This window comes from Panthera tigris, chromosome B1 (assembly GCF_018350195.1).
Source record: "Panthera tigris isolate Pti1 chromosome B1, P.tigris_Pti1_mat1.1, whole genome shotgun sequence".
NCBI classification, from domain to species: domain Eukaryota; kingdom Metazoa; phylum Chordata; class Mammalia; order Carnivora; family Felidae; genus Panthera; species Panthera tigris.
In genome coordinates this window covers 49,865,239-49,884,808 of record NC_056663.1, presented here as the reverse complement: position 1 = coordinate 49,884,808, position 19,570 = coordinate 49,865,239, and the positions used below count along the sequence as shown (strand labels likewise).

Genomic DNA, 19,570 nt, shown 5'->3' with positions numbered 1-19,570 from the left:
CTTATTTTTAAAACTTGGTTCAAACTGACATCTGGTTATGCCAAAAATTTAATCCACCTTGAAATGGTAAAGGTTTGTCCCCTCATTTTACAGAGAAATTAGGTGATATGATCCAGATAATTCCAAAAGAAGATTTCTAAAAATATTTCAATCAGTGTCAGCATTACTAGTATAAGCACAACCTTAAGTGTGGCTTCACTTAGAGGGAAAACACTAATTTGATTAGCACAATTTTAGAAACTAGTCTCTTTGTAGCACAGTACATAACAAAGAGGTTGAGAGCAAAGACTAGAGCCAAGAGTCAGAATGCTTGGTTCTGAATCTCAATTCTAGCATTCACTATGAAACCCTGAATCCATGCCTCAGTTTCCTTATTTGTAAAATGATGATCTTTCTTACAAGGCTTTTTGAAGGATTAAATGGTTTAATAATATATACAATGTTTAGAACAGTGCTTAGAATACTAAATGTGCTCAATTAATTGGTAACCATTATTACGATTACTCTACAGTTATTTCTCAAGGCTAAAGTAGAAGACACATGTTAGAAATAGCTATGGGATGCTCATACCCTTGAGCTCCAGCATAAGGAGCTGCCCTCTAGCCCAGGGCACGGTCCTGGCTTGGAGGATTACAATGGCTTTGTTAGGTGGGGATCCATGGTCACAGAAAACCAAATAGAAGGGTCTTGGGAGTTCTGACCAGTTTCAAAATGATTCTGGCCCAACCAGGATCCCCCAAATAATTAAGATAATTCTCCATAAGAGTAGCTTGGGTTTAGTTCTACCTAGACTTTCTAATATAACCCTATTACAGAACTGTTTGTATAAGGTCCAGAGGTGACCAGAAATGTTTAATACAAGACCTTTCCTCAGTATTATCTCTTAGTGTGATTAAAATATATTTAAAAATTTCAAAGAATATACACATAAGTCACAGTAAATCCCATAGGGACAGATATTCCATGAAAGCAGGGACTCAGCCTATTTGTTTGCTGCTGCATCCCTGGTGTTGCAACATAGTTCATGGCACATAGTAAGCATTCTATAAAGACTTTCTTAAAAAAATGAATGCCCAGGAAATAGGTTTTTGTTGTTATTGTTGAATAACTCTTTCCCCTTCTTTCCTTCTCTGCTCTGTGAAACTGTTACTTAAAGGAGAAATGCATTATCTGATATCACTAGTAGCAGTCTCAGATATAGTAATAAGAAATGTACATTTAAAATTTTTTTTTTCCCAACGTTTTTTATTTATTTTTGGGACAGAGAGAGACAGAGCATGAACGGGGGAGGGGCAGAGAGAGAGGGAGACACAGAAGCGGAAACAGGCTCCAGGCTCCGAGCCATCAGCCCAGAGCCTGACGCGGGGCTCGGACTCACCGACCGCGAGATCGTGACCTGGCTGAAGTCGGACGCTTAACCGACGTGCCACCCAGGCGCCCCAGAAATGTACATTTTAAAACTGTGCATTTTTATCTCAATCTAATCTGTGTAATAGTAACGCCTAATTACTGTACTTAAGAAAATACAGATTTTGTTAATGAGGCATTTTAAGTTGTATGGGAAAAGTACATTAACCCATGTATGGCACAACATTAAAAAAATTTTTTTTAGTGTTTATTTATTTTGAGAGAGACAGTGTGAGTTGGGGAGGGGCAGAGAGAGAGAGGGAGACACAGAATCCAAAGCAGGCCCCAGGCTCTGAGCTGTCAGCACAGAGCCCAACTCAGGGCTTGAACACACGAGCTATGAGATCATGACCTGAGCCAAAGTCGATGCTCAACCGACTGAGCCACACAGGCACCCCAAGGCACAACATTTTAAATATAACCTTAAGAGCTTCACAAACCTTCTCCCAAAACCCATTTTCCATGGACCTTAGTTTAGGTAAAATCATAACCATACAGACTCAACTTAGAATTTGTGATAATTCAGGTATAGTATACATGTAAGATTTAGACTGAATAAAAGTTTGAAATGATTTGTTCCTTTGTGAATACTGTAGTCTTGTTTTCCTTTTGCTTTATGATTAAAGATGCTGTAAATATATTTTACCATGACATTCTAATATGCAGTGTGGCCAACAATGATTTAAAATAATTTCTTTAATGTATTTCATTATCATTTTATAATGCATTTAATATCATCTATTTTGGCTTTAACATATACTTTATCATAATGGAATAACATGTTATCTCTTTATATCATTTCTGGTATACTTGGAAGAACAATGGGCAACTGAAAAGGAAAGTCTAACCTGATACCTGTGATTTTGGCCAAAGCATTTAACCTCTCTGTGTCAGTTTTCTCATCTGTAACACAGAAATAATACATACCAGCACTCACAAGAATACTGAGAAGATCAAATAATAATATATATAAAAGCATTAATTTGTTAATTTTAGTTAAAATTTAAATTTTTGAAAATAAGATTGGCTTTCTCTCAAATATTCTGAATTAGTAAGGCATAGACCTCAAGTCTGGTTCTACCTGGCTACGTTGTCAGAATAAACTTTTAGCTTTTGACATGCTACTGTGCTAAGTGGTAGCAGCTGAGGTTATAATCATGTCGAAACACATCCTCCAAATTCAAAGTGTTTTAACATAAGCAACGTAAAACTTTTATGTGAATATGAGGTTTGTGAACACTGTGATAATTTCAACTTACTCTTTTTTCCTACGACCATGAAAAAAACTGGCCCATTCAAAGCATGTCTTTTTGCTTCCAACCCAAAAAATGGAGGGAATACCAACTATGAGAGCCATCAGGTATTTCATCAGAAAGAGAATCAGGTCTGGACGACTCATTTGAGTAACCTACAAGAGAAAGAAAAATACCTTAAATATATAGAAAAAACTTTCTATCAAAGGCCATTATAAATCCTTTAAATAAACAACAGTAAAGTAATTCTACAATTTGATATTTTCACTTACATAGTTCTACAGTTAATTTTGTTATATGTAAAAGATACACACTCTTCAACTAAGTTTCTATTTTGTATTTTGAGTCCTATATTTTTCTTATTAGCTCACAATGGTATCTTCTAAAGAAAAAGATTATTAATGTAGAAAATAAGCCATGAGTAGGAATAGAGCCTCAAATATAATACCTATATTCTTCTTGGCCAATTCTGTTAGTCCTATCATTGATCATTACAATATAAAATTAGGGAAGTATTAATCCCCCCCCTCCATTTTATTAGTTTTTGTGCTTATCTTTTATAGCCCTTCCTTCTACCTACCTGCTGGCTGTTTTCAAGCTTCCTCTTTAACCTATGAGTTATCTGTAAGTACATTTTCTAGTTTCTATTGATATGAGTTTTTAAAAATCTCTTTTTATTGTTGGTTTCAATTTTAATTATTGTGGTTAGAGAACATGGTCTATATTATTCTGGTTACCTTAAATTTTGGAGACTTCCTTTGTGATTTAGGACACGATTTTTCTAAGTATTCCTTGTGTACTCGAAAATAGCACATACTCTCTGTTGGGTACAAAATCTCCTCTGTGTACTATATCAATTAGTTCTGTCGTTCAAATTTTCTATACATTCAATTTTCTGTTCACCTGTTTTAATAGAGGTATGCCAAAATCGATCACATAACCAGGGACTCATCAGTTTTCTTCGAATCCTGTCAGTTTTCACTTTCAAGCCTCTGTTAGATGTTATGTAAATTCAATAATGCTCTAGTTGCTCATTTTGCTTATTAATGCTCTTCACCTTAAACTGTATCTTATCTGAGATTAATATTGTCACATCAGCTTTTCACTTCATCACAGCAATAGATTTTCCAGGTGCATCCTTTCCTGTCTACCAATGTATTCAAGTCTGTCTGTTTGGGTTATACTGTTTCTTTTAAGCAGTATACAGTTTACTTCCACTAAAATATACACTCCATGAAGAGATTATTTTCTCCACTGTTTTATCCCCAGAATCTAGACCAGTGCCAGCACATAGTAGGTACTCAATAAACACATACATTTAGAAAATATACTTCATTTTATTAAAAAAAATTATAGCTAAAATGATCAGCACCTTCATCTTTTTGAATACTCCTAGCACACTTTAGCCAACTATGGATTATTTTCCAGAAATTCAAAGCAACCTTTACAAAAATAATTATTTTTATTATCTTTAGTTATACTAAAGACAATAGTCTTTTTTGTCAAAAAGTACACCCTATGCCTACCTTTTGATTCCCTTTTCTTCTTGCTAAAGGATGACGTTTAGAAATTCTTACAGATAGGGTATGCCAGCGATAAATTATTTTAGTCTTTGCCTGAAATGTCTTTATTTTGCCCTCAATCTTGAATGGTGGTATAGATGGGTAAAGTTTCTCTTAGCATTTTAAAAACATTAGTTCATTGTCTTCTAGTTTCTATTGTTTCTGTTGAGAAGGTTAACTGATAATGTTTTAGAGATTTATTTCCTCTCTCTGGCAGCTTTTAAGTTTTTCTTTAACCTTTTCACTTTGTAGTTGCACTGAATGTTTCTCATTGTGATTTTTATTTCTTCTGCTTAGTATGCAGAATGTACTTTTAATGTAAGGACCCAAGTTTTCATTTCTGGAGAATTTTCAGACATTAGGTCTTTGGTTACTGCTTCTTAGCCATTCTTATGGCCTCTTCTTCTAGAACTCCCATTAGATGTATACTGAAATTCCTCAATCCTTATTTTTCATGTTCTTAACTACATTACATAATTTTTTACTATTGCATGTCTCTCTATATTCTGTATTCTGGGTGAACTCTTGAGAATAACTTTCTTCTTCCCTAATTCCCTCTTCAACCATGTCTTATGTTAGGGTTCATTCTATCTACTGATTTAATTTTCATAAATTCAATTCTAAGATGTCTTAAAATTGGTTCTTATTTGTCTATTATTTCATTTCTGCTGACTTATCATAATTTCTTATTCTTTTAAATGGTTTATATTGTTTATCTTTTGGAGAATCCTAAACATTCTTATTCTTAAGTCTTTAAAAAATTATCTTACTACTTTCATTTCATCTGGTAGCAAATCCATCTTCTGATTGTTGATTTTGTTATATGCTTTCTAGGTTTGGCCTTTTTTTTAAAATTGTACTTTGGGATTTTAGTTTGCAGATCTTGAGTAAGAATTTTCTCTCTCTCTCCCTTCTTCTCTCCCTCATCTCACCCTGTCTTATGGCTTTTGGTTTGTCTTCACCAGTGCCCACAGGGACCTCATCAAAAACCAGGTTGTGTATTATTGGTTACTGGAGATTCAGGTATGGAGTCATTACAGTTTGGCTTAAATATTGAATGTCTTAAGGCTGTGCTGGCGCTCTCCCACATCTATAGATAATATTTTTATATTAACTACAGCTTCAGGGGACAGGTGGTATCACTATACAAACTTCATTTCAGGAGCAGGGAAGCCCCATTTCCAATTCCTTTTTTTTTTTTTTTTTTTTAATGTTTATTTATTTATTTTGAGGAAGAGAGAGAGGCAGTGTGAGCAGGGAAGAGGCAGAGAGAGAAAGGGAGAGAGTCCCAAGTAGGCTCTGCATTGTCAGTGCAGAACCCAACATAGGGCTTGATCTCATGAACCGTGAGATCATGACCTGAGCTGAAATGAAGAGCTGTCCACTTAACCAACTGGTGCACCAATTCTTATTTTTAACCAGTGAGCCTAGTTCTGGTCCTCTGACTTCCATGTGATACTTATACTTTTCAATACTCCCCAGAAACTGAACACCAAATCACCTCTTCATACCTGAAGTCGAGTAGGCCCATGTTTTTAATCACTGGTCATCAGTTTGCATTTCTATTATATAAATCAGTTTGTCTTTTATATTGATTTCATTTAGAAATTTTGTTATGTTTTATCTGTAACTGTGATTTTATGTTTATGTTCAGATTTTATGTTTATGTTTATTATAGTAGCCTGGTAAGCTCAAAACATAGAACTTATATTACAATTGTAACTTAGAACTAAGGTGTGATTCCTTTAGGATTTACCTAAAAAATCAAACAGCAAATATTTATAGATCATCCACCACTCTAAGAATAATTCTTTTCAAAGTCCCATGAGACTTATAAAACAGATGTAAGGTTTGATTAATGTTTCCATCAAGCTGATAATCTAAATGAAAATACAAATTAAAGAAACTACTGAATAGTTAAGAACTATAATTAAGAAGCAGATGGAGATGCTAAAGCAGATCACAAATAACCTCCTCATTAAAAAATACAACGGCTTGTTGTTGTTTAAGATTTTATTTTTAAGTAATCTCTATACCCAATGTGGCGCTTGGACTCACAACCCCAAGATCAAGATCAGTTGCATGGTCTACCAACTGAGCCAGCCAGACATCCCTGTTTCACTTTTTCTTAATACTTCTATGTAGCATCAGTTATTGATGACTATCTCACATTTTACAAAACTTTTATCTCCCCTGGCTTCTAGAACACTGTATAGTCATGATTATTCTCCTAATAAGGCATTACATTCTCACTTTCATTACTTTCTTCTTGACTTCCTACTCCTGTTCTTCTACCCTTTGTTCCCCCACTACCGTCTATACAAGAGTTCTTAAAGTCACTCCTCAATTCTCTCTTTATACTCTCAACTATCATTAAGACTTAGAAGTCATCTAGTCTTATTCTTTACCTAACAAATTAATTTGTTTTCAACCTAGTTATTGTATGAATATAATTAGACAGTGGTATTGATGATAAAATACAAGCTTGCTTCTTCTCACTTCCCTCTTCTAGCTATTCTTTTTTTTTCTTAATTCTTTTTAACGTTTATTTATTATTGACAGAGCATGAACAGGGGAGGGGCACAGAGAGAGGGAGACACAGAATCGGAAACAGGCTCTAGGCTCTGAGCTGTCAGCACAGAGCTCGACGTGGGGCTTGAACTCACAAACCACAAGATCATGCCCTGAGTCGAAGTCAGACGCTTAACCGAATGAGCCACCCAGGCACCCCCTCTTCCAGCTATTCTGGCCACCTGTCCTAGTTTTGTCCTTTGGTGCTATAAAGAATAAGGCTACCATTCCAGAAGTTCTTGCCAGTTCAATAAGATGCCGTGCCAGAAGCAACACACACACAAAAAAACACTGTAAATATTGGGAACAAGGAGACAAAAGACTATCCAGAAAATCCAAGAGAATCAAAGGGTTCAGTAACTAAGTTAGGCAAGATCATACAAAAATCAAATGTTTTCTTATATACCATCAATAACCAGAGAAGAAACATAATGAAAACAATTTCATTTATAATGCAAACAAAAACTAAAAAAATATCTAGAAATAAACCTAGCAAGAAATACAAAGAAAATGATAAAACTCTATCAAAGGACACAGAGAAAAAGAGTTCACGTTTCTACATGCAAACACGCAATGTTTTAAAGATATCAATTCAATTATCCCCCAAATTAATCCTATAAACTTGGTACAATCCAAAAAGAGCAATAGGATTTTTCATAGAATGTTGAAAGTTTAGTATATAATAAAAGTATTTCAAATAAATGGGGGAAAAGATCATATATTGTTTAATAAATAATTTTGGGATGGTTGGAAATCCATCTGGAAACAAAATAATTTAGATGTCACTTCATATAAGAAAAGGAAATTCTAGACGGATTACAACAAATCATAAAAGTATGAAAAGAATGAAGAACATTTTTATAATGATGGTGCAGAAGGCCATTTTAAAAACAGTAACACTAAGGGGCACCTGGTGGCTCAGTCAGTTAAGCAACCTACTCTTGATTTTGGCTCAGGCCATGATCTTACAATTTGTGAGATTGCAGCCACGACAGACTCCATGCCTGCTTCAGACTCTTTCTTCTCTCTCTCTCTGCCCTTCCCCCTGCTCACATGCTCTCTCTCAAAATAAATATTTAAAAAAAAAAAAAAAAATTAAAAAGTAACATGAAAGAAGCCATAAGAGGAAAAGACTGACAGTTTTGATTACTAAAAACTTAAAATTTCTGCAGAACAAGAACTGTATTCACCTTAATAGATCAATGACTAACTAGGAATGTTAACTATATTATCTATCAATAAAGCAAACTAAGGAACAGAAACTAATAAAAATAGAAGAAACAAACAAAGGGAAGAAAACAGCAAATACACATGCACATGCCTGCATTCACACAGCTACAATTAAGAACAAAAATGGGGCACCTGGGTGGCTCAGTCAGTTAGGCATCAACCTCTTGCTTTTGGCTCAGGTCATGAGCTCGTGTAATTTGCGAGATTGAGACCTGTGTTGGGGGGAGGGATTCTCTTGGAATTCTCTCTCTTCCTCTCTGCCTCTCCCCTGCTTGCACATGCTCTCTCTCTCAAAATAAACATTAAGAAAAAGAGAACAAAACTAAAATAGCTTTAAGAGATTACTTTGCTCAATTCCATTCAAATAAACTTGAAAATCAATTGAAACAGATGATAGTAAAATATTAACTGATTCCACAAGCAAGCATAAAGTTGTACCTAACTCAACAGACTCTATAAAACAATAAAACTATATGTATCATTTATGAATTTTTATGCAAACAGAATCCAACAGCAAATTCAAAGAATATGCCATCACCAAAATACAAAGTACAAAAATACAATGATGGTTCAATAGGAAACCAATTTATAAATTCAACACACTGGATCAAAGGAAAAATATACATAATCATTTTCGTGTACGCCAAAGGCATTTGATAAACTGAACATCCATTTTTGTTTTTTAAAAAGTTATAATAAAATATGGAGATGATGAATAAGTTCTTAAAGTAACAAAATAACTATCTTGAGGCGCCTGGGTGGCTCAGTCGGTTAAGCACCCAACTTCAGCTCAGGTCATGATCTCACAGTTTGTGAGTTTGAGCCCCACGTAGGGCTCTGTGCTGACAGCTCAGAGCCTGGAGCCTGCTTCGGATTCTGTGTCTCCTTTTCTTTCTGACCCTGTCCTGCTCCTGCTCTTTGTCTCTCAAAAATAAAGTAAACGTTAAAAAAATTTTTTTAATAACTCTATCTCAATCTAAAAGTATCATGCTTAATGGGAATGCCAGAAGCCACTAAATATTCTCATTAACGTCAGGAATACAAGAAGAATATGTACTATACCACCACTCTTAGCCTTGTTTCAACAGTTCTAACAGATTGCAACCAAAGAAACAAATTGTGAGTATAGAAACTATAAAGGAGATAAAATTATTATTTATAAGTAATAATTTTATACCTGGAAAAACTAAGAGAAAGGTAAAAATTATTACAAATCATAAGGTGGCAAGGTACAAGGTAAAATACAGAAATCACTTTCATATATACATACATAACAATCAGTTAGTAGGCAAAAAAAAGGCCCTAAAATTCATATGTTGAAGTCTTAACTCTCAGTACCTCATAAGATGACTCATTTGGAGATAGAGCCTTTAAAGAGATAATTAAGGTTACATGAGGTCATATGGGTGGGTCCTAAACAAATCTGACTGGTGTCCTTACAAGAAGAAATTTGGACACCTACACACCAAGGATGCACCATGTGAGAAAAGACCATATTAAAAAAAAAAAAAAAAAAAAAAAAAAAAGACTACTAGAAAAGGCCATGTGAGGAAATGGTAAGAGGGTGATCATCCACAAAACAAAGAGAGAGTTCTCAGAGGAAACCAACCCTGCTGATACCTTGATCTTGGACTTCCAGCCTCCAGAACTGTGAGAAAATAAACTTTTGTTGTTTAAACTGCCTAGTCTATAGTATACTGTTATGGCAGCCTTAGCAAACAAGTACAAACACAGTTTAAAAAAAAAAAAAAGCTAAACAACTAGGAAGGAATAAATTTAATAAGAAAAATGAGTGATATATTGGAAGAACTTTAAAATATACTCCTCTTAAAACATGTTCTTTGCTAGAAACAATCACTATTATAAAAATGCAAATTCTCCTTGATTTCGCCATTAAATTTAACACAAGTCTAATAAAAATACCAACAGAGTTACCTGGGAATTAAACAGGATGATTCTAAAGTTCATATAGAAGAACACACAAGTCTAAACTGAAAGAGAAAAGAAATATGTAGGGGCCCCTGAGTGGCTCAGTTAGTTAAGCATCTGACTTTAGCTCAGGTCATGATCTAGCAATTTGTGGGTTCAAGCCCCACATCAGGCTCTGTGCTGACAGCTCAGAGCCTGGTGCCTGCTTCAGATTCTGCGTCTCCCTCTCTCTGCCCCTACCCCACTTGCATTCTCTCTCTCAAAAAATAAACATTAAAAATAAATAAATAAATAAGAAATAAGTAGAATTGAGCTATAATATAATTGTGTATACTGGAAGCATAGTTTTACTATTTATTACATGTGATATTTCAAGTCATCTGGAAAAGATGAATTATTCAGTAAGTGGATTCTAGTTAGGTATTTGGAAAAAAATAGCACTGAAGCCACACCATATCTCATACCAGGATAAATTCCTAGTAGATCAAAATTCAAATGTAAAAAAAAAGTAAACAACCAAAAAGAAACCACAAAGTTCAAGATGAAAGCTTTTAAATTCTCAGGATGGAGAATGACTTTCTAGTTATAACACAAAATCTACAAGCCATAAAAGTGAAGACAGATAAATCTGACTTCATAAAACCCCAACATTTCTGCATGGTTTAACTTCCATAAAGCCAAAAGACAATAAAAAAGCTGGTATAAAATTGTTACAAATGTATGGCAGATAAGGGGACTAATTTTATTAATAAATAAGTTTTATAAATAGATAAAAGTCTACTACTTAAGGAAAATTAGCAAAAGATATGGATAGTTTATAAAAAATGAAATACAAATATACGAGCTTAGGCTCACAGTTTAAAAAAATTAAAATTACATGACAATTCTACATTTTTAATCTATCAGATAGGTTAAGATCCAAGTCTGATAGTATGTTGCATTTGCAAATGTGTGGAGAAATATACTCTCATATATTGGAGATAGGAATATAAATCCATACCACTTCTATAAAAGACAATTTGGTAATATTTACCAAAATTATATACTTTATGAAGCTAATATAATATCATATGTCAACTGTATCTAAAAAATTATACTCTTGATCAAGCAATTCTTTTAAAAATTTATGTACAGATTTATTCACATTTATGTGAAATGATATATAAAAACTGTTTGCAATAGTAAAATATTAGAAACAATGTGTTTATCCAGTGAATGGCATATTATGAGGTCATAAAAAATATTGAGGAAGCCTTTTCTCTTCAGGTATTAGTCTCCAAGATATATAGTTAAATGTGAATAGTACCTACCATTTGAGTGAACAAAGAAAAAGGAATATACCTGCTTGTACATGCATAAGCATCTCTGAAAGGATATAAAAATTCATTGTAATATTCAAGTTACCTTGGGAAGGGCACTGGGTAGCTGGGAGACACAGGCATAAATGGGAGATTTTTTTTCCCATATACTCATATAACTTTTGGGTTTTTAACTGTGTGAATATCTATTAAACATTTTTTTTTAATTTTTTTTTTTAACGTTTATTTATTTTTGAGACAGAGAGAGACAGAGCATGAACAGGGGAGGGGCAGAGAGAGAGGGAGACACAGAATCTGAAACAGGCTCCAGGCTCTGAGCTGTCAGCACAGAGCCCGACGTGGGGCTCGAACTCACGGACCGTGAGATCGTGACCTGAGCCGAAGTCGGCCGCTTAACCGACTGAGCCACCCAGGCGCCCCTCTATTAAACATTTTTTAAGAATAAAAGTAGAGAACTTCATTTTTTTAAGTCTGAGCATTCCAAATATAAAACTAAGAGTTGGGTGTGGTATGAGGAAATATCTCCATGGAAGAGCAGTATATAAATGAGTATAATATTTCTGATAGACAATCTCACAGTACTTACTAAAAATTGTAATGTGTATACCTTTTAAGTGACAAATTCTGTTTCAAGAAATACACGCTAAAGGAACAGTAGACCAATAATAGGAAATTGTTTAAATAAAGATACATTCTAGTTAGGTATCTAGAAAAAATAACCAAATAAGTAGCCATTCAACAATGATAACGTAAGTAAAGTGAAAAAAGGAAGATACAGTGGTATGCTTATAAATGTTTAACAACTGGCTTTCTGGATGGAGGTAAGCTCTGTTTTGTAGCATCTACAAAGTCTGTAGTGTAAATACACCAACCATGCCACTTTCAAGCTACTCACTTACTATGGAGTCATGAAGAAAGGCACACAACTGCCTCTTGTGAGCCTGTGTGAGCAACCTCTAGTACACTACCAGGTGTAGACTAATGTGTCAAATATGATATTTATTTATTTATTTATTTATTTTTTTGAGAGAGAGCGTGCAAGCGAAGGAGGGGCAGAGAGAGAGGGAGAATCCCAAGCAGGCTCTGTGCTGTCAGTGAACAGCCCCGACATGGGACTCAAACTCACAACCTGTGGGATCAGGACATGAGCTGAAATCAAGAGTTGGACGCTCAACCACTGGGCTACCCAGGCCTCCCATTTATATTTAAAAATTACATATAATATCTGTAACATATTACATACATATCGAATATGACTTTTTAGTGTTTTGTTACATATCACTATGCACTGTTCTAGCTATCTACTCTTGTGTAGACACCAAAACTTAACACCTTGAAACAGGTACTTATTATCTCTGACAGTTCTGTGAGTTGACTGGGCTCAGTTGGGTGACTCTCACTTGGGTTCTTGCATAGTTGCAGTTAATTCCAGCCCCATTTGTCATTTAACTGCATCATCTATCTGAACGTAATACTGAGATGGATATACATATAAGATGGTTTCTTCACTCAAACATGTAGAATATCAGTTAGGATTGCTGGGAAAGGTGGGAGGCTGGCTGGGACCTTTCCCTGCTCTCCTCTTCCTCCCTTCATGCAGCCTCACCATATAAGCTTATGACTAGTTTGGAGTTCCACACATTTTGTGGTTTCAGAGCAGGCTGACTTCTTACTAGAGGTTCGTTCCTCTCACAGGAAGCATTTCAAGAAAACCTGGAAAAAATGGCAAGGCTTCTTATGACTTAGCCTCAAGGTCACACAGAATCACTTTTGCTGCATTCCACTAATCAAAAACAAGTCACAAAGCCAGCCCGATTCAAGCAAAAGAACTACGTAGACAAGAGCGAAAAGTGTGATTCACTGGCTGGAGGCAACAGAGTATATATTTCTACAGTAGCTACCAAAATGTTAGAAAGGGGTGCCAGCTTGGCTCAGTCAGTAGAGCATGTGACTCTTGATCTCAGGGTTGTAAGTTCAAGCCTCACATTGGGTGTAGAGATTAAAAATAAAATCTTTAAAAAAATGGTAGCGTCAGAGGCTTAACTGACTGAGCCACCCAGGTGCCTCTGACAGCTCAGAACCTGGAGCCTGCTTTGAATTCTGCGTCTTTCTCTCTGCTCTCTCTCTTTCTCAATAAATAAACATTATTTTTTTAAATGTTAGAAAAATATAAAGAAAAATGCAAATACTGGTTATACTGATGGGGAGGTGTGTTTTTCTTCCTAGCATGTTTTACAATAATATTTTCCTAATATTCTGGAATTTTTTTAAGTGGAGAAAACCATATGTATATAATCAACATTTACAAAACATATTAACCACGAGAATTTCTCTCGTATTAATGGAATGTTAAAAGCTCATGAGATACAGTGTAAATCTAGATTATGGTAGATACCAGTAAATGTTCTACAAATGAATTGCTCTAAGAAAATACCAAGTTATATTCGTATTTAATAAAGTGTATAGTGAATAGCATAAGTATCTAAAGTAAGTTATAAAAAGAGACCAATGATAGAACACTTGATGATGAGCTGTAAATGAATCAATGCCCAGGACTTATATTCAGCATTTACACACACACACACACGCGCGCGCACACACACACACACACACATCTTGTGACTTCCTTATATTCTCTACTATGGCACATTATTTCTTGAACACAGATCTTCACATAATAATAAGAACAAACGAATACAGACAGTATGTAAAATGAGTTGAAACATGTAAAGTACTTAGAACTGCACTTGACATCTAATAAATGCTCAAACATGTGGTACATGGGTACTACTGTCCCAGAAGATACTAAAAGATAATCCATAGTAAGATATTCTGTGGTAAAATACAATTGGATATTATTATAATTCCTCCTTGGAGATTCACATGCATATTCATATATTAAAGGCTCTGAGAAGTCCTGAAGTAAACAACCATTTATCTTTGTTTATTCCAGTGTTTCCAATGCTATTATATACAGTTAAATTTCCCCATGTGAAAATTGAGGGATTAGACTAGGTAAATTCTAAGGTTTATCCTAATAACCTGTAGCCCTATTAATCTTTTTTTTTTAACTTTTGTATTTATTTTGAGAGAGAGACAGACAGACAGAGCAAGCACAAGCAGGGAACAGGCAGAGAGGGAGGCAGAGAGAGAATCCCAAGCAGGCTCTGCACTGACAGTGCAGCCCCTAATGTGGGGCTCAAGTTCACAAACTGTGAGATCATGACCTGAACCCAAATGAGATGTTTAACTGATTGAGCCACCCAGGCGCCCCTAATCTTTTTGTTTTTAATGTTGTTGTTTTTTTAAATTTATTTTGAGAGAGCAAGCGAGTGAGCAGGGGAGCGCCAGAGAGAGGAGAGAGAGAATCCAAAGCAAGCTTGCATTGTCAGCACACAGCCCAAGGTGGGGCTTGATCTCAAGGTTAGTATGATCGTGACCTGAGTCGAAATCAAGAGTTGGATGCTTAACTGACTGAGACACCCAGGCACCCCTGTAATCCTACTATTCTTGAAAATTTTTCTAGGGGAATTAGAGACTAGTCTCTAATTTTTATTAGGTCTAATTTTGCTCCAAAAGTTATTTTCCATGATTTAAAAATCTATCATAGTAGTTAACACATATATTTTAACCATAACTATATACTTTTGACTCACAAAAGAGAAAGTTCCTATAAAAGTGGAGGAAGATAAGGGGAAGAATGAGACCATTCAGAAGCATGCTTCAAATCATATCAGCTTATATTCAGTGAATGGTGAGAAAAGAATAACTGAAGAAAAACAATTACTTGTAAATGTAAAGACAGGGCTCACATAATAAATAGGAAGAAGGCCAAGAACCTAAAAATTAAAACTAGTCAAAACTGTAATTAAGGTATGGAGGGAGATCTAATCAGATTTGAGTACAGAAGCAGAGCTATTATGTAATGTGAAAACAGCACTGGCCTGAGCAATGTGACCTTGATAAAACCATTTTTAAAAAATTGCAGGCTTTAACTTAATGACTTTGAGGTTGCCTTCAATTCCAGATGACTGGTCATCTGCAGTCTAAAATACTCTTCTTCAGAGATCTTATCCAGTCAAATTCCTTCGTTTTATATGTGTGGAATCAAAGTAGGGAGGTAGACTGATTTGCTCAAGGTCATATAGCTAATTATTTCAGTCACTCAAGTACTGAGTGCCTACTATATCCTGGTACAAGAGATTTAACAGTAAATGAGTCAGAAAATTCTCTGCTCCACTGAGCTTACATTCTAGGGAGAGGTGGGGGCAGGGTGAGGGTGGAGTGCTGTCAATTAACAAGGAAATAAAGAAATCCTGTGATATCAGGTGGTAATAAAAACTCAGAACTAAAGCAGAGCAGGGGATAAAGTTTTGGAGGTGGTGCAAGTGCATGGGCCACATATTTTAGATCAAAATAGTGAGAAAAGGCATCTCCGAGAATACAGTATTTAAACAGGGATTCAGAATATACTCTGCAGTGAGAGTATTTCAAGCAGTAGGAATAGCAATGACAATAATCCTGAGAGAACAAATCTGTTGTTTCTCAAGATCAATAACAAGGAGACCAGCGTGTCTAGAGCAGAGCAAGCAAGCAGAAAGGTAGGCAGTAGGTCAGAGAAGGCAGGAACCACATTATAAATGGCCCTGCAGGCAATAAAGAAAATGATGACTTTTTTCTTAAGAGTAACAGGAAGTCATTTGAGGGTTTTGTTTGAAGGCACAATATGATCTCATTTATGTTTTATTTTTTTAATGTTTATTTATTTTTGAAGGAGAGAGAGACAGAGTGTGAGTGGGGGAGGGGCAGAGAAGGAGGGAGGCACACAATTGGAAGCAGGTTCTAGGCACAGAGCCCGATGCGGGGCTCAAACTCACAAGCTGTGAGATCATGACCTGAGCCGAAGTCAGACACTTAAACTGACTGAGTCACCCAGGCACCCCTCATTTATGTTTTAAAAAGTTCACCCTGGTCACTTATTGTAAACAAATTGTAAAGGAACAAGAATAGAAGAAGATGAACTGGAAGGCCACTGTTGAAATATCAAATAGCGTTGGACCAAGGTAGAAGTGAAGGTGGTTGGAAGTTGATGGGTTGGGTGTGATGAGGTATGTGAGAAAAAGAGGGTTCGAAATGGCTCCTAATTTGGGGTGAGAGCAACTCATGAATCATAACATAATTTACTAAATGGGGGAAGAACCGGGGATGTGACACAGGAAGCAGGTTCTAGGAGAAAAACAAAGAGTTCTGTTTTAGACATGTTAAGTTGCAAATGCCTTGTAGATTTCTGAAAGGAAATGTCGTGTGTGTGTGTGTGTGTGTGTGTGTGTGTGTGTGTGTTTATGTCTGGAACTCAGAAATGAAGTTGGGCTATATAGTCTAAAACATGGGACTGGACAAGACAATCCAGGTAAGGGGAGGGAGGAAAAAAGATATCCTAAGTGAGAAACCATGTCTTCTAACTTCTTTAGTGTTTTAAACTGCATTGTACTGCCTTTTATGAATCAGAAATACTGTCCACATAACAGAAATGCTTGAATTAAAGGGAAGAAGTGCTAAAAACAAAAAGCAGTGAAGTCAACAACAAATCAGTAAAAACAGCAACAACCAAAATCTTCAATCAGGCAAGGCAATACAGTGAGGAACTGAAGGACAGAGGGATATAACATGGAATATTTTGTATTATAAGATTCTGGTTAAAACCAAAATTCCAGGGATGACAAATCAGCACCTGCCCATGTTCAGAATACAAAGCAACTCAAGAAATACCTTTGTGAACGTGCCGTATGCAAAGAGTGCTGGAGCCAGAGGGCCAAGACTCTGCAAAAGAATGGCCAACCTATTGCTGTAAGGAAAGGAATTTTCCCTTATACACAAGGAAAAAGAGAAAAGAAAATGCATTATTATCTAGCTGTAAAACACACAAAAAATTCAGGCAGTTAGCATGTAAAACAGGATCTGTAGTAGCTAGAAAGGCAAAACTCACTAAAGAAAAATATTTAAATAAAGGAAAAGGGGGGCACCTGGGTGGCACAGTAGGTTAAGCTTTCAACTTTGGCTCAGGTCATGATCTCACAGCCAGGCTAATGAGTTTGAACCCTGCTTTGGGCTCTGTGCTGACAGCTCAGAGCCTGGAGCCTGCTTCGGATTCTGTCTCCCTCTCACTCTGCCCATCTCGCACTCACACTCTCTCTCAAAAATAAACATTAAAAAAAATAATAAAGGAAAAGGAATACAATGTTCAGTTTTTATTTTAAAACAGCCCTATATTGAGCTGAATGCTTACAGATTTTTTTTTTTTTTTTTTAAGGAAAAAACCCACCAAATACCTCAGTTCCTGGTATAATAAGAATGGACAAACAAGAAACTTTACTGTCTCATTTATAACTGTCCTTTTAAAACACTATATTCCTGGGACGACTGGGTGGCTTGATTTTGGCTCAGGTCATGATCCCAGGATCATGGGATCAAGCCCCACATCAGGCTCCATGCTGAGTGTGGAGCCTGCTTGGGATTCACTCTCTCTCTGCCCCTCTCCCATATGTACATGCTCTCTCCAAATATAAAAAATGAGTAAGTTTTAAAAAGTTAAAAAAATAATAAAATGCTATATTCCTACTGATGCTAAAATAAATCAACTTAATAATGCAAAAAACTGACCTGACATATTTCTTTGGTCTATTTACTGGGAACTAAAGGAGAATCCCAGGAAGAGAAGGTAGACAATCAGCATCTACTCTAAGCCCTGTATCTTGATTACTATAATTTTTCTACAACAGCCTGGCTAGCTGTGAAAAGCCTACATTCACTCTCTTCTGAATAACTGATCTCCTCTACCACCACTCTAATTTCAACCAATAGAAAGTTGCAATATGGTATTATTCAACCATAATATGAAAAATATTTTTCCATATTTTGTTTTTTTCAAAATTAGAACCATAATCCACCAAAGACCCCTGAACTTAAGTTCTTTTTAATTATATAGAAAAAATTATGTTATGGGAGAAAACAACCTCACAAAGAAAGAAAACCACCAAGGGTGTATTTTTGGCTGTTGTGGTGACCTAAATTCAATTATTGTTTTTGAGACTTTGGATTTGAATCAGGTTGCAGAGTCTTTGGCCACTTTCCCTATCAAGTGGAATCTATACTAATGGAAACACATATTGCATTAGGTTTGCTTTCATTTTATTTATTTAATGTCATCTTATATAACCTTCTTTTATGTTATTTTCTGCCTGTTTTGCTTTCATTTTTAAAAAGATCCATTACAAATGTTGACTTACATTAAGCCTGTGGTCCCCTAAAGCCCACATAAAAATAAACTATTGATCAGGCTCATGCAGAATCTATCATGTTGATAAGTGACAACAGTTTTAGAATACAGGTCTTCTGATTCCAAATTTTGTGCACTTATACACTACATTGCTCTATCTGCCTTTCATTCTGCTTTGAAAAGTCACCTACTTGCCCCATCAGATATAAAGACTTATGGTAATGCTATGGTAATTAAGACAATGATAGAAAATAAAGGACAGAAAACAAACCATGGAATAGTGAAATAAGTTTCACACATGTAACTTAACATATGACAGAGGCAGCACTACAGATCAGTAGATAAAAGATGGACTAAATAAATAGCACTAATTGGATATCTATATACTTAAAAAATAGTATTTCCCCTGCACACCAGATATAAAAATAAATTCTATAGTTTAAAAATCATAAATCTGGAAAGCAAAACTTTAAAACTGCTAGACAAAAACACAAATGAATATTTCATTTAAAATTTTTTTTCATGTTTATTTATTTTTGTGAGAGAGAGAGAGCATGAGCAGGGAAGGGGCAGAGAGAGAGAGGGAGACACAAAATCTGAAGCAGGCTCTAGGCTCTGAGCTGTCAGCATAGAGCCCAACGCAGGGCTTGAACTCACGAATGGTGAGATCATGACCTGAGCCAAAGTTGGACACTTAACTGACTGAGCCACCCAGGTGACCCCAGATGAATATTTTTTATGACCTTCAGGTAGAGATTTCTTAAAATACATTAAAAAAAAAAAACAAAGAAAAAATGGATATCTACATTAAAATTTTAAACTTCAGTTCAACAAAGGACACCATTAAAAAAGTAAAAAGCCAAGCTAGATGGTATCTGTAATGTATAAACTGACAAAGAATTGTAATCCAGAATATATGTGTGCATATTTGTGTGTGTGTGTATAAAAAAAAGCAATTCACAGAAGACAAAACCTAAACAGTTAATGAACATAAGAAGTTCAATCTTACTAGCAATACAAATT

At 35.5% G+C, this 19,570-nt stretch overlaps 1 protein-coding gene across 4 annotated transcripts in view; it reads right to left on the bottom strand.

Moving 5' to 3' along the window:
* Window positions 1–19,570, bottom strand: part of FZD3 (frizzled class receptor 3) — a 95,875-nt gene that overhangs the window by 15,656 nt on the left and 60,649 nt on the right. For all 4 annotated transcript variants that reach the window (XR_006216663.1, XM_042983534.1, XM_042983536.1 and 1 more), the window contains one exon: window positions 2,667–2,815. Coding sequence is in view for 3 of the 4 variants with exons in the window: in XM_042983534.1 (XP_042839468.1) it covers window positions 2,667–2,815 (149 nt within the window). In the remaining variant the exon portion in view is untranslated. The remainder of the gene's footprint in view (window positions 1–2,666; window positions 2,816–19,570) is intronic.